General features: G+C 38.7%; 1 protein-coding gene across 7 annotated transcripts in view; it reads left to right on the forward strand.

Moving 5' to 3' along the window:
• The window catches only part of axin1 (axin 1), a 119,921-nt gene that overhangs the window by 1,853 nt on the left and 103,287 nt on the right, over positions 1–14,781 (forward strand). For 6 of the 7 annotated variants that reach the window (XM_086000575.1, XM_086000577.1, XM_086000576.1 and 3 more), the window contains exon 2: positions 5,765–6,745. In XM_086000575.1, the coding sequence (XP_085856701.1) occupies positions 5,871–6,745 (875 nt within the window). In that variant the 5' untranslated portion in view covers positions 5,765–5,870. Of the gene's footprint in view, positions 1–3,234; positions 3,306–5,764; positions 6,746–14,781 lie in introns of all 7 variants that reach the window. The other variant, XM_086000574.1, reaches the window with a different exon arrangement.

Below are 14,781 nucleotides of genomic sequence, written 5' to 3' on the forward strand. Positions count from 1 at the left end.
TGTGTTTGATTGATTTAGGCCATATGGGGGTTGACGACATTTAATGATCTTGGAAGGCATGATCAATAAGTTGCAAAATTGCAATTAGTCATTATATAGTGGTTTAATACAATCATCTAACTGATTCTCATGTGGGTACTTATAAGTTATTGGGAGCGGGCCTTTTGAGGAAAAATGTAGAAATGCGGTTTGAACTTTTTAAGTGGTGAAAGCATTAATGCGAAGTTTGACCTTGGCTGACCTCTGAACTTTGAATATAGCTTATTCCCTTGCCTAACACAGATCGATCTAGAAATCATTATAACTAAAAACAGACAAATTACTGTGACGTAGCCTATGTTCTTTAAGTTTCTGTTGATTTAAAAAAAAAAATATATATATATATAATTATTTCAAAGCCTGTATTACAGGAGAGGTTGGACTTGGAGGGGCTAAGGAGATGGGAAAGTCAAAATATCTAGACTTTTTTTATCTTATACGGAGTAAGGGTTTTAATGCATAATTATAACCGAGAGGGAACACGCGCACAATTTAAGGGATTGTGGTTAACTTGAATTGTTCAGTTTAAATCTGCATGTTGGGTGTCAGTATCGGGTTAAATGAATAAAAAAAAGTTAAACTACGTTGTTTGTGTTGCATGTGTGCTACAATTTTTTATTGTTCATTCTGAATGAAGATAATTCATTTGTGTATGGTACTAATTCTCAATTGAAATGTTTCAAAGAATAATGAATAGGTACTAGGATAAAACTTACTCTGGTGATATTAACTGTTGGTGAAACGTCTAAGACACAGCTCATGGTGTCTGGAATAACTGCATTTTTCATTGTTAGTGTTATAATTTGGTAGTTAAACAAGAGATTGTAACCTGTTTAGGCATTTCTGACCGGATATAATTAAGCAGAGAGTGATTTTTTTGTATCTTGTGTGTTTTCCACTCCAGCGTATGACTGACTTGGTTTTTCTTGTAATTCCTTTAAGTACTGAATGTTCTGCAGCCTTGATAATATAAATGACATTGTGACCTGTGCCAAAATAAATAATAATTGCAGCAATGTGTGAACACATGCAGTTTCTTAGTTTGCGTTTTTCTCAAATGTTCTGGCTTCGGTATTTAAATATTAAAAAGTGAAGTTGTATGTGTGAAGTTGACCCTGATACGTAAACACAATTTATACAATGCGATGTTTAGTATGACGATGTGCAATGATCTATAAAGTAGCAGTAGTTCATGACGGTTTACTACAGTAATGTAATCATGTTTTACGTCATGTTTTGATAATCTTGTCTAGTATTTTGTTACATTTCTAAGAGTAAAATGTTTGTGTGAATGTGCTTGATTATTGGGAGAATTACATTGTGAAATATACAAAGGCATTATAATAGACATCAATTCATATATGAAACATTGAGACGCATTTTAACTCACTAAGCACAAATCACGATTAGCAAAAAAAAAAGTATAGAATTTTCTGAATTTTGTAAATGTACAAGTTATTTTATTACTGGGTAGAATTGGAGAAAGAGTTTAGGCCAAAGGATTTTCGGTTTCTCTGATGTGTGGATCTGGATGTTTGGTGAACTCCTTGCAGTGCAAGTGCTAAGACAGGGGGCGCTATTTAGATCTTTCAAGAGGGGCCAGGGAATGTGTATGTGTGTCTGAGTGTGTGCGAGAGATTGAAAATAACAAAGAAAGTGTTTAAGTATTTTCCTGTTAATATCCTTATGGTGTTTGGGCTTGAAAGATCTCAGATGCACGCGGCAGCAGAACATAGATTTTTACAGGTAGGTCGTGCAGCTAGCAGCGGGTTTAATTGCAATGTGGGGGAGAGGTTCCTGAAAATGTGCATTGGGGGTTTGAATCGTGCTGGGATTTTATGCCAATCATTTCTAGATCAAGTTTAGATGAGATTTGTTTCTAGCGGAATCTTTCGTAGATTTGATTACTGTTGCGACATTTGATGTTAGAAAGTTGTACAAGCTGAAATGTTATAAACCAAGGGGCCTGGGCAGTTTTTATTAGAAACAAAACGAGAACTAGCAAGTAGCTAAAAAGGGTCTCGTTTGCTCTTTCCCATCCCCCACTGTGCCGGAGAGGCCAAGAAATGAATGCGATGCGGGCTGCAGATGCATCAGTCAGATCAAGGGGACTGATGCACAAACATCTCGCAAGTGTAAGATACAGCGATTCAGTACCAACCCGATCTGCCATCTCGGTAACTAACCTGTTTTAGATATATCTATTTAACCATAGTTTGAAGGTGAGCGATTAAAGGTTTACCCCTCAGGAAAGTATTCAGTGGTAAAAGTATCTGATGAATAATGGCTTAAACGTTGCAGCAGATTAAACAGCGATTGTAAGTGGTTTTAAAATATCAAACGGGCAGACTGCTTTTAACTGCAGGTCGATGCGTGTGAGTATAGCACCGTTTGATTATTTTTATATTCAGTAGATATCATTGGAACGGATTTGGGGGAAAAAGGAGCCTATAATTGTTTTAATTGCTCTGATTTAATTTTAAATATTATTTGGCTAAGTATGTTGGAATTCTTAGTGCAATTGACAGCTGTTTAATTTGTTCAAGCTTTTATACTGCAAGACGAGATACGTTTTCAAGCAGGTTTTTAAAAAAAAAAGAAAATGAATACATTTATCCGTAGTTGGTTCCCCTGTGGAGTGCATCATTGAAAACTAGGCCACTCTCTCTCTAACATAGATTGTTTAAAATAAATCTTGTTACTCTGCTCTTCCTAGTTACTAGGTTTCAAAATCTTTAAAATATAGAGAAATGGGTTCTGCACAAAATGTAAATTGGAATTTCTTGATTATCTGTTGAAATATGCAGGGTGATTTTAAACTTGTTGGAAAACTACACTAATTTATGTTTGTACACATGTAACTTGAGAGATTATCAGGGTTGACGCCACTTCAAGAAGTCATGGGTGTTCTGAGTATTGGATGTGCCTTTTGATCGCAGTTTAAAAAGTTTACTTTAAATTAACAAATTAACTTGTGTAGGCTGCTTCTGTGAGTTGCTTGTGGTGGGTATGTCAATCGATCTTTTTTTTTAAAATGCAGGTCGTACTTCATATCAACTTTCCCCTGCAAAATAGTTGGGGCTTCCATCTATGCTGCTCTTAACCAGTCAGAGAGGATGTATGGCAATGGTGGCTATTGATTCATCCTCCAATTCTGCTCTTTTTAATAGGATGTACTTTGCTTCCCCTCAACAGATCCTAGATAGTTCAACTGTCAGTGTTGCGTATTGGAGTATATTCATTGACGTTATGCATTCCATTGCATGGTACGTGAGTGCTAACGTACTGAGTTCTGAGGCTTTGAATAAAATATATTTCACATTAGGTCATGTCATTTAATTTTTTTGCCCCTCCCCAAAAATAGCAAGCAAATCTGACTTTAGTCAGAAGTGTAACTTAGGGCATGGCCCCATTATATTTTTAACACAAAATGTGGCTGTAGTTCAGTTTAAGTTGAAATGAAGTTGGCTGACAAGCTCATCACAGTATAGGAAAGTTTTTTAATTTACTAATCTATTTTAAGATAGATTCCACTTCCTAATTGTGCATCATATAATCTAATGTTGGAGTTGAAACACCATTCTTAAAACGTAGTATGGTGCAGTGTAAATAAAACATTGTTGAGCTTCTACAAGAGCATTGTATACTTGCAAAAGTAACAACAATAATATGTACTTGCAAAAAAAGTCAGTCTGAATTGGTGTGAAGAGATGATATCAGCTGTTGACAGCTTGGATTTCCATTTTCTTTTTTTGATATAATAATGCAACAAGCGGTTTTCATTGATTTACTGTCTTTATAATATTGGATTAAAAAAAAATTCAATATATGGTTGAAGAGCCTGAAAATATTCCAGTCAACACAGGAAATGTAATCAACAAATAAAAAATCAAATAGGAGTTAAAAAGCAAGCAATGGTAGAAATTTTACACCAGTTATTATCAAAAGTAAGATTTTTTAGTTACTGAAACTGCAGTTATCTGGAATTAGCCTTTTCATTTACTACTGTTTGATGCAAAGACTAATATGAAAGAATGCATTAAAAGTATATGGTAATGTAAAATATTCATTGCTAGCTGCAAATATATGATGGATATGAATTTTGGTATGTGACAAGGTAATTAAAAAAGGTTTGACACAACAATCTGTTCTGAAATTAACTTCATTTTATGAATGATTTTTGTATCATCATACACTGAGATTTTTAGTTGCGTGATTGGAAGACATTTTGGCATGCCATGGACCGTAGAAAATTATTTCTAAGCCGTGTCTTCTATTGGAAAAAGTACCATTTTAAAAATGGAAAAAAAGAACAAACCTGCATTTATATTGCACCTTTTGCAACCTTGGATAGTCCCAAAGTGCTTCGGAGCCAATTAATTACTTTTTTGATGTGTAATCACTGTTATAATGCAAGGAAACATGACCGCCAATTTGCACAGAGCAAGGTCCCACAAACCGCAATGAGATAAATGATCAGATAATCTGTTTTAGTGATCTTGGTTGAGGGATAAATGCTGCCAGGGCACCAGGAGAACTCCCATGTTCTTAGTGGCATGGGGTCTTTTATATCCACCTGAGGGGGCAGATGGGGCCGTGGTTTAATGGCATCTCTGACAGTGCAACACTCCCTTGGTATTCCACTGAAATGTCAGCCCAGATTATGTGCTCAAATCCTGGAGTGGCTTGAACTGTAATTTTCTGACACGGGTGATAATGCTACCATTGCAAAATGATCGCTACCTAGAATTCATCGATGTTTTATGATTTTTTTTTTTCTTTGATAAAATAACTGCTGTAGTTACTAACACAACTTCTAAATATAAATCTTGGTCCGAATGTTTTGTTAAGTGAGGGACTTTTGGACTAGTAAGTGTAGAATGGGGTTTCTGCTGGAAATCTCTCAGAATTGAATACTGCTCCTGTTTCTCATGTTCCACCCACAAAGAAAACTGACAACATATTGGGCACATTGATTGTCAGCAAATAGTACCTGCCCAGATGTATTAACTGAACATAGTACTTGCAGTATATTTGATCTGATCTGATCTCCCTTGGACAGTAGAAATTAACATTGGATTACTATTTTAACTTACTGTGCAGCTTAGCAACTGTGTTCCTAATAGCATTTCAACACAAAAAATAAAGTTCTTATAAAAGATGGACCTATTCACCCAGTTATCTCTTTGCTAATGTTGACAGTTTGTGAACTATGGTCAATATGCTGATGGTTTTGGCTTGAAGTATTTGAGAAAGCCCCATGTCATTCCTTTGGAAGAGTAGGTTAAGCAAAAGTTAAGTAAAACCTTTTATAGAATAAATATGAATTGACCCTGATCCCTTCATCTTCATTTACATCTTCATTTACAGAGTGCAAAGTTTGGCGTCTCTCACTTGCAAGTCATGTAGAGATCCTTGTTTGTGATGGGATAATAGGTTATGAAAGTTAAAGAATGTAATGGCATGAAGTGGTGTTGAAAATGACATGGTATACGCTAGACTTGAGTCTCTCGTTTTCATTTTTGTTCATAGTTTTGGATTTAGGAGAAATATTGGAAAGGGATGTTTGTCTGACCTGATACCTGCGATTTGTAACTTCAAAGTCCTATCATTCATCTCTGGTCTACACTAGCTAAGGCCACTTCTGCTATGAAGTAAAGCTCAGGATATTTGCTGTTTGTTAAAATATTGCAGGAATGATTAACTACTTTTTTTTTAATTACAGGAAGAATACAATACCAGCAACATTTGTTCTCTGCTTAAATACTTGACCACAGGAGGAATTGGGACTGCACTGGATTTGGCGGTGTGTGTGTGTGGTCGCTACAAAAATGAGTGCGAGGGGAAAGGCGTATCTGATGGACCTAGGGGGAAGCTTTACTGAAGATGCACCAAGGCCACCAGTCCCAGGTGAGGAGGGTGAGCTGGCGTCTACAGACAGACAATTAAACCACAGTTTCTACCCCACAAAATCCGATGGGCTTAAAAGTGAGGCTTCCACAGCAACCCCACGGAGGCCAGATCTGGATTTGGGTTATGAACCAGAGGGGAGTGCGTCACCAACACCCCCATATCTGAGGTGGGCAGAGTCCTTACACTCCTTGCTGGATGATCAGGATGGAATCAATTTATTCAGGACTTTCTTAAAGCAAGAAGACTGTGCGGACCTGTTGGATTTTTGGTTTGCGTGCAGTGGATTTAGAAAACTGGAACCTAATGATTCTAATGAAGAAAAGAGGCTTAAATTAGCAAAAGCCATATATAAGAAATACATTCTGGATAATAATGGTATTGTGTCCAGGCAGATTAAACCGGCCACTAAAAGCTTCATAAAGGATTGTGTTATGAAGCAACAGATAGACCCTGCCATGTTTGACCAGGCCCAAACTGAAATTCAGACAATGATGGAGGAGAACACCTACCCTGTATTCCTGAAGTCTGATATTTATTTGGAATATACGAGGACAGGTGGAGAAAGTCCAAAGTTGTACAGTGATCAGAGTTCAGGGTCTGGGACAGGAAAGGCATTATTAGGATATTTACCTACTTTGAATGAGGATGAGGAATGGAAATGTGACCAAGACACAGATGAACAAAAAGGGAGAGAGTTAGCCACTGTAAACAGGCTTACACAGAAACTGCTCATGGAAACGGCGCCACAACGTGCTGGTCCAACCAGGAGATTCGACGAAGGTCGGGAGTACAGGTAAATGGCTTAGTGGTATTAAGGGTCAGAATCTTGAAATGCTCATTGCTTTTAAAAATCAGTGTTGTCACTGGGTTTATTTAGTGTGTTGGTAACGGTACGCTTTGTGGGAAAATCGCACTTAAGCTAAAACGTTTTGTGATGTTTTTAATTCATCAACTCTGGTTGATCCCATCATTACTATCACCCCGTGTTATATATCTTTCCCCTGACACAACCCAAGATTCAAAGGACGATGTCAACAATCTAATGCTATTGCACATACTACAAGTTATTGCAATATGGAAATTTCACATGCTTATGTTTTACTGAAACCCAGTAATAAATGTCTACATTGCAACAGAGTAAAAGAAATTCAAATGCTCACTCTTGCGCTTTACTAGAACGCTAGTGACCACATTGGATGAACCATGAAGGATGATGTATATGATAAAATATTTTGTGGCTAAAGAGTTTACTGTTATTTTGGAAATGAAGATTCTTGTCATTGAATGCAGACATCCGTTATAATGAGTTTTACATTTTATTTGCTAAAATGCTGCACAAAAACTTGTATTGTAATTGCTTTAATGGCAGGAAAACAAACTGGATTTATTTTGTTGCTAGCCACTTCTTAACTAACAAGAAGTTAATGTATACAGTGCTGCTGTTGCTGATAATGGTTTCAATATGTGTTCATCAATCAAAGTATATTTAGTGCATAAAGCCCATATTTGGTGTTTGTATGTGGCCAGAATGATCCAGGAATGAAAGTTGGGCATTTTTGTTTTGAATGTATCCGCTACTGTGAAACACATTTATCAATCAATATTATTTGTAACTCGTGCACTTTTTCTCTTCCCCACATCACTGCCATAATTAAACTGTGTAACGCTCTGTTCAGTTCTTGCAACTCTCAATCAAAGCACTGCTCAGTGCAGTCTAGTTTGTAATCGGCACCACGGCATAGGCGTTAGACTATTTCTGTGGAAATAAGATGGGTGGATCGGTCTGGAGCGGACCTGTATTATGAGACAGGCTGAATGCTTTTTTTCTCATCCCTATATTCTCGTATTGTACAGAAAAACGAACACTGTAAATTGGGATGAATTCTCACCAAGCAAAGCTTTTCTCCGAAGCAAGAAATGTTAAACTCTTTGTGATGGTTTCCAAGGCCTACTGTCCATACATAATGCAAGAAAGGCCATACTGCTGTACACATTGCAACCCCATGAATGTAGAGTTAGAGATTCTCAAGATTTAATGAGATCTTTTCACAAACGCCTTTTAATACACAGTCACTTCATTTCTGAAGTTTTATTGATTTTCTAGTTAACATTGCAGAATTATGTAACCTTAGAAGTGAAGGGGCAGGATTTCCTTTACCAGTCGTCAGTGCCGTCCTCTAAACATTTTCAGCTGATACAAACATCACTAGACTGATTTTTCAATAACATGGTACAGTCTTAAAACTAAAACACTTTTAATGTAAAGTGTTGCTGCATTAGTTGGTGAGGGTTCTAGAACTTAGCTGAAATGCAGGTTCATTAAGATGTATGAGACAGTTTTAGGTATTTCAAAGTTACTGTTTTGTAAGTAGATGTGAAATTGATTCAACAACTGGACAAAAATCTATCTGCCCTTAAATCTGCTAAAATGTTTTGAGATATACCCCATCTGAATAAAAGGACATCCAAGGTCAGATACATTTAAAATTAACTTGAAGGAAGGCATTTTTGTTGACACAAAACTGGGGGATTTTCCAATGTCTTTAAGAAATACAACTGAAAAGGGGGAATTGAGAAACAAATTATACAAACATGCTGGACATAAATGAATATCTCTAAGAAACTGCATTTTTAAAAATATTGCTGATCCTTCAACCACTGGCAACACTTTTACACCATTGTTTACTAGTGTGTTGGATTACTGAGATTGTCTTTTTTTTGACATTGTGGATGCCTGCACACTGAGCCAGTTTAGTTTTACCTTGTTAGTACAAAAGGAAATTTGCAGTGACAGATTATGGTGCTAAAAAGAAAGACTACCCATATTTTGGGAAAGGGAAAATATAAATGTGTCTGTAGCAACATCTCTTCCAATAGGAACTGTTTTAATTTTTAAAAAACCTCTTTCATCTCCCCTCCTGCTGGTTATCGGATGCCTGGATAAAATGTAATCTTTTCCTTCTTATCATGAGCCATTGGCAAAAGTAATTGGGGCAAGATAAATAGCAGAACTAGCATAATACATGTGAATCACAAATTCTTTCAACACTGTTCTAGAGATGGTGCTACAGTTGGATTTTTATTTTTTTTCTAAACAATGAATAATGAATTAAATAGCTCATTATTCTGAGTGATCATGCTCTACCAAAAGCACTGAAGTGCTTAGGTATTGGCACAAGCCAATTAACCTTCGGAACGAACACCAACTAAAGCAGTGCTGTCCTTAAGACATGCTTATGAATAAAGCAAAAAAAAATCAAATCAAATCCATTAGTTTGTCTACATACTTTGTTCAGACATATGGTAATAACTGTTAACCAACCCCATGCTATCTAGATTGTCATTTCAAAAGGAGCCACAAAACCAGGCCAAAAAACAGTAAAAACCCAGGAGCTGAGGCACTAAATTGGAAGTTTATACTAACTACTGAGTGTGCCCCCCTAGCTGGGCTGATGTCCACTTGCACTGGCCAAGGCAATATGCTGCCTGCATCAAACCCACCACAATCTCCACAGTTGGGGCAGTACATTACACTAGTTACTGCACAAAGTGTGTAAAATGTATGTTGCCAGAACATGACATCACTGCCTGGTATTTTTCTCAATGTTTAATCCTGTTCAAAGGCATCTTGTTTTATGCAAGTTACACTCAAATTGTGTCCAGATAGACTTTCACTAGTCTCCAATTGAGACTTTAATGTAGTTCTTCACAAATTAATATCTACCAATTGAACTTGCATTAAATGGTCTTCGTTTTGGCTTGCAGGGTTGGTGAACTGTAATCTGGTGTGGGCTTATGCATGCACAAACAGGAAAAAAATTGACACTTTTTCATGGAGAAACTGGAGTAAGGACTGACTGAGACACTGATCAGATTATAGTATCCCTTTGTAACAGTTAAGATTATTTGTTGATTCACGTACACTTTGCTTTTTTTAAAAAAAAGGAATAATTGGATGCTTGAGTCCTGTATTTATTGGAGGATGCTTTCTATTACACTGCTTGAAAAATTGATGCTGCATTTATATTCCATTGCTACTAACCGAGCCTGCCCCAACTTCAGCAGCTGTAATATAATTAAGCAATACCAATGCATCTAGTGGTAGAAAGACACTTTAGTGGAAGTGGTTCTGCAATATACTTGTATAAAATAACATGTTGCATAAGGTATTAGACATTGTTTCATAACGATTAGGGACAGGCTAAATGGTGTGTATTTTAAATACAAGTTTTATCAGAGTGAGCAATAAACAACTATTACATCTGGGAACATTATGCAATGGACTATTTTGTTTGATTACATTAAACCTCTAATGTAATGTATCTAACACAACCTTGCATTGGGCTTGATCTTAAATGTTGTCTCAACCAACTGAGTGTTGTCATGAGAATGATGTTTAACATCGGTTCATTACAATTGGTAAATGTAATAGTTAACTGCTTCATGACCCAGTGCATCAAGGAAGTGACGAGAGCCCGTGCGCATCTTGCGTATTTCCTATTGGTCCTGATTTGGCATTCAAAAAACCCAAGTTCAGGAGTTCGATATATAAATTTATACAGGCTAATTTTATTGGAATGAGCGAATAATAAAAACTCGGAAAAATGACCTCCCAACACTGCAGTGAGGAATAGATTATTGGGATGAATATAGAAACATGCAGAAACAGCTTTAAAAAGATGATCAGAGAAGGCAAGAGAGACCTAGAAAAACCTAATGGTGATAAAAATTATTTCAATACTAGAACGAGTGCAATCGGAGAAGAGACGAGTACCAGTGGCACGGCCGACCCAATTAGCATCCAGCTCCACCCAAATATGTGGCAGACTAGACCGGGCCTAATTATCAGGAGTAAACTTGAGGATTATCTGTACAACAGTGCCCGAGGAAGCTGTAGTCAGCATGGATTCAGAAGGAAAAGATCCTGCCTGACAAATGTCCTTCACTTTTTAGGAAGTGGAATGTGAAAAACCCTACAACATGGACTACCTAGATTTCCAAAAGGCATTTATGAGTTCCACGCGAAAAGCAATTAGTTGAACATAATCTGTGGGAATCTGGTGTAAATCTTAGAAATGGATGAGAAAGTGGCTGACGGGAAGAATTCAGTGGGGGTGAGTGGTGGGGGTGTGCGGACTGAGTTGGCTGTATCGGGGCTCTGTTGAGACCGCTACTGTTTATCATATCCATTAAAAACTAGGATTCAGAAACTCAATGCAAAGTAGTCAAATTTGCAGATGCTAAACTAGGCTTGGTAGTGGAAGTGAAGGAGACCTTTAGAAACTACAGAATGAGCTGGAGAAAATGTGTGTGGGCAGTAAATAGATGAAATTTAATGCAGACATGTGTAAAGTACTGTGCATGGGAAGGACAAATGGGTAGTGCAAATGAATGATGTTGAAATAGCCAAGGATGAAATTGAAAGACACCTTGGTGTCTTTACACTCAACTCTCAACATAGCCAACCAATGCAGAGCAGCGATCCACAAAGCCAGTAGAATGTTAAAATACGCAGCTGCAACAGTAGAATATGTCAGGAAGTAGTGAGCAAACCACAATGTTCCAGTCAGAGCACTGTCCAGTTCTGGTTACCGAGAAAAACGTGATGCAGTGCAAAGTACCACCATGAGGCTGGTCCCTAGTGTAAAATGTCTGAATTATGAGGAGAGATTGGAGAAAAGTGGGCTTTTCAAACAGGAATGGTGGTGTCGGGGAGGGGATTTATATAATGAAGTACATGATAAATGCATGAAAATGGTAAATCTGAATTTTACTTTAAATTAAGTTGCTAGAGTAGGATAAGGGGACACGAGTTCAAACTGGTGAAAGGTAAATGAAGTTTTTTCATGCAAAGAGTGATCGTTGTATGAAATGGACTTCCAGATAGAGTATTGGAAATGGAAAATCTGAAATTGTTTAAGAAATAATTATATGCGTGAGGGAAATGTAGGGTCTTTAAGAACATATGAAACAGGAGCAGGCCATTCGGCCCTTCGAGCCTGCTCCGCCATTCAATGAGATCATGGCTGATCTTCTGCCTCAACTCCATTCACCGGCCCTATCGCCATATCCCTTGATGCCCTTACTAGTCAGAAATCTATTGACTTCTGTTTTGAATATACCCAATGACTGAGCCTCCACAGCCCTCTGGGGTAGAGAATTCCAAAGATTCACCACCCTCTGAAGAAATTTCTTCTCATCTCAGTCCTGACTGGCCTACCCTTTATCTTGAGGCTGTGGCCCCTGGTTCTAGACTCCCCAGCTAAGGGAAAGATTCTCCCAGCGTCCATCCTATCAAGCCCTAATAATTTTGTATGCTTCAATGAGATCCCCTCTCATTCTTCTGAATTCAAGAGAATACAGGCCTAGTTTACTCAATCTCTTCTCATACGACAGTCCTGCCATAAGAACATATACGAACATAAGAAATAGGAGCAGGAGTAGGCCAATCGGCCCCTCGAGCCTGCTCCGCCATTCCATAAGATCATGGCTGATCTGATCCTAACCGCCAAACCACTATCACAGAACCATCTCCTGAATCTAACAGAATTAGACACACGAAATAGGAGCAGGATCAGGCTACACGGCCCCTGGGCCCGCTCCGCTACCCACAGGGACATGACCGATCCGAACCTAGACTCATGTCCAAATTCCTGCCCGCTCCCCGTAACCCTTAATTCCCTTTACTTCTAGGAAACTGTCTATTTCTGTTTTAAATTTATGTAATGATGTAGCTTCTACAGCTTTCTGGGGCAGCATATTCCATGGACCTACCACCCTCTGAGTGAAGTAGTTCCTCCTCATCTCAGTTTTGAAAGAGCAGCCCCTTATTCTAAGACTATGCCCCCTAGTTCTAGTTTCGCCAATCACCGGGAACATCTTCCCTGCATCCACCCGATCCAACCCCTTCGCAATCTTACATGTTTCAATAAGATCGCCCCTCATTCTTCTGAACTCCAATGAGTAGAGTCCCAATCTACTCAACCTCTCCTCATATGTCCATCCCCTCATCCCAGGAATCAATCTCGTGAACCTTCATTGCACTCCCTCTATGGCAAGTATATTCTTCCTTAGGTAAGGAGACCAAAATTATACACAGTACTCCAGGTGTGGTCTCACCAAAGCCCTATATAATTGGAGTAAGACTTCTTTACTCCTGTACTTAAATCCTCTTGCAATGGCTTGCTGCACCTGCACATTCACTTTCAGTGACTCATGTACAAGGACACCCAGGTCCCTTTGAGCATCTGCATTCCCCAATCTTTCGCCATTTAGGAAATACTCTGCCTTTCTGTTTTTTCTACCAAAGTGGATAACTTCACATTTATCCACATTATATTCCATCTGCCATGTTCTCGCCCACTCACCTGAGCCTGTCGAGATCCCCTTGAAGCCTCTTCACATCCTCTTCGCAACTGACACTGCCGCCTAGCTTTGTATTGTCAGCAAATTTGGAAATGTTACATTTAGTCCCCTCATCCAAATCATTGATGTAGATTGTGAATAGCTGGGGCCCAAACACCGATCCTTGCGGTACCCCACTAGTCACAGCCTGCCACCCTGAAAAAGACCCGTTTATCCCTACTCTGTTCTCTGTCTGTTAACCAATTCTCAATCCATGCTAGTATATTACCCCCAATTCCATCTGCCCTAATTTTGTTCACCAACCTCTTGTGTGGGACCTTTATCGAAGGCCTTCTGAAAATCCAAATACATCACATCTACCGGTTCCCCTTTGTCTACTCCACTAGTTACATCCTCAAAGAACTCCAATAGGTTTGTTAAACAGGATTTCCCTTTCATAAATCCATGTTAACTCTGCCCAATCTTACTATTAGTTTCTAAGTGCCCAGTTACTGCATCCTTTATAATAGATTCCAGCATTTTCCCAATTACTGATGAGGCTAACAGGCCTGTAGTTCCCCATTTTCTCTCTCCATCCTTTCTTAAATACCTGTAACAGGGTTACATTTGCTATTCTCCAATCTGCAGGAACCGTTCACAACCAATGTGTCCACTATTCCAATGGCCACCTCTTTCAAAACCCTAGGATGTAGGTCATCCGGTCCTTGGGATTTGTTGATTTTTAGTGCCATTAATTTTGCTACTTTTTAAAAAACTTTTTTTACTAATTTTTTTAAGTTCCTCTTTCTCATCACACCCTTGGTTTTCTTGTATTTCTGGGAGTTTTTTTTGTGTTAGAACATAAGAACATAAGAAACAGGAGCAGGAGTAGGCCAATCGGCCCCTCGAGCCTGCTCCGCCATTCAATAAGATCATGGCTGATCTGATCCTAACCGCCAATCCACTATCACAGAACCATCTCCTGAATCTAACAGAATTAGACGCACGAAATAGGAGCAGGATCAGGCTACACGGCCCCTGGGCCCGCTCCGCTACCCACAGGGCCATGACCGATCCGAACCTAGACTCGTGTCCAAATTCCTGCCCGCTCCCCGTAACCCTTAATTCCCTTTACTTCTAGGAAACTGTCTATTTCTGTTTTAAATTTATGTAATGATGTAGCTTCTACAGCTTTCTGGGGCAGCATATTCCATGGACCTACCACCCTCTGAGTGAAGTAGTTCCTCCTCATCTCAGTTTTGAAAGAGCAGCCCCTTATTCTAAGACTATGCCCCCTAGTTCTAGTTTCACCCATCATCGGGAACATCTTCCCCGCATCCACCCGATCCAACCCCTTCACAATCTTATATGTTTCAATAAGATCGTCTCCCATTCTTCTGAACTCCAATGAGTAGAGTCCCAATCTACTCAACCTCTCCTCATATGTCCATCCCCCTCATCCCCGGGATTAACCAAGTGAACCTT

This window comes from Somniosus microcephalus, chromosome 11, assembly GCF_052327205.1.
Source record: "Somniosus microcephalus isolate GS21.2 chromosome 11, FLI_Smic_1.0, whole genome shotgun sequence".
Taxonomy (NCBI): Eukaryota; Metazoa; Chordata; class Chondrichthyes; order Squaliformes; family Somniosidae; genus Somniosus; species Somniosus microcephalus.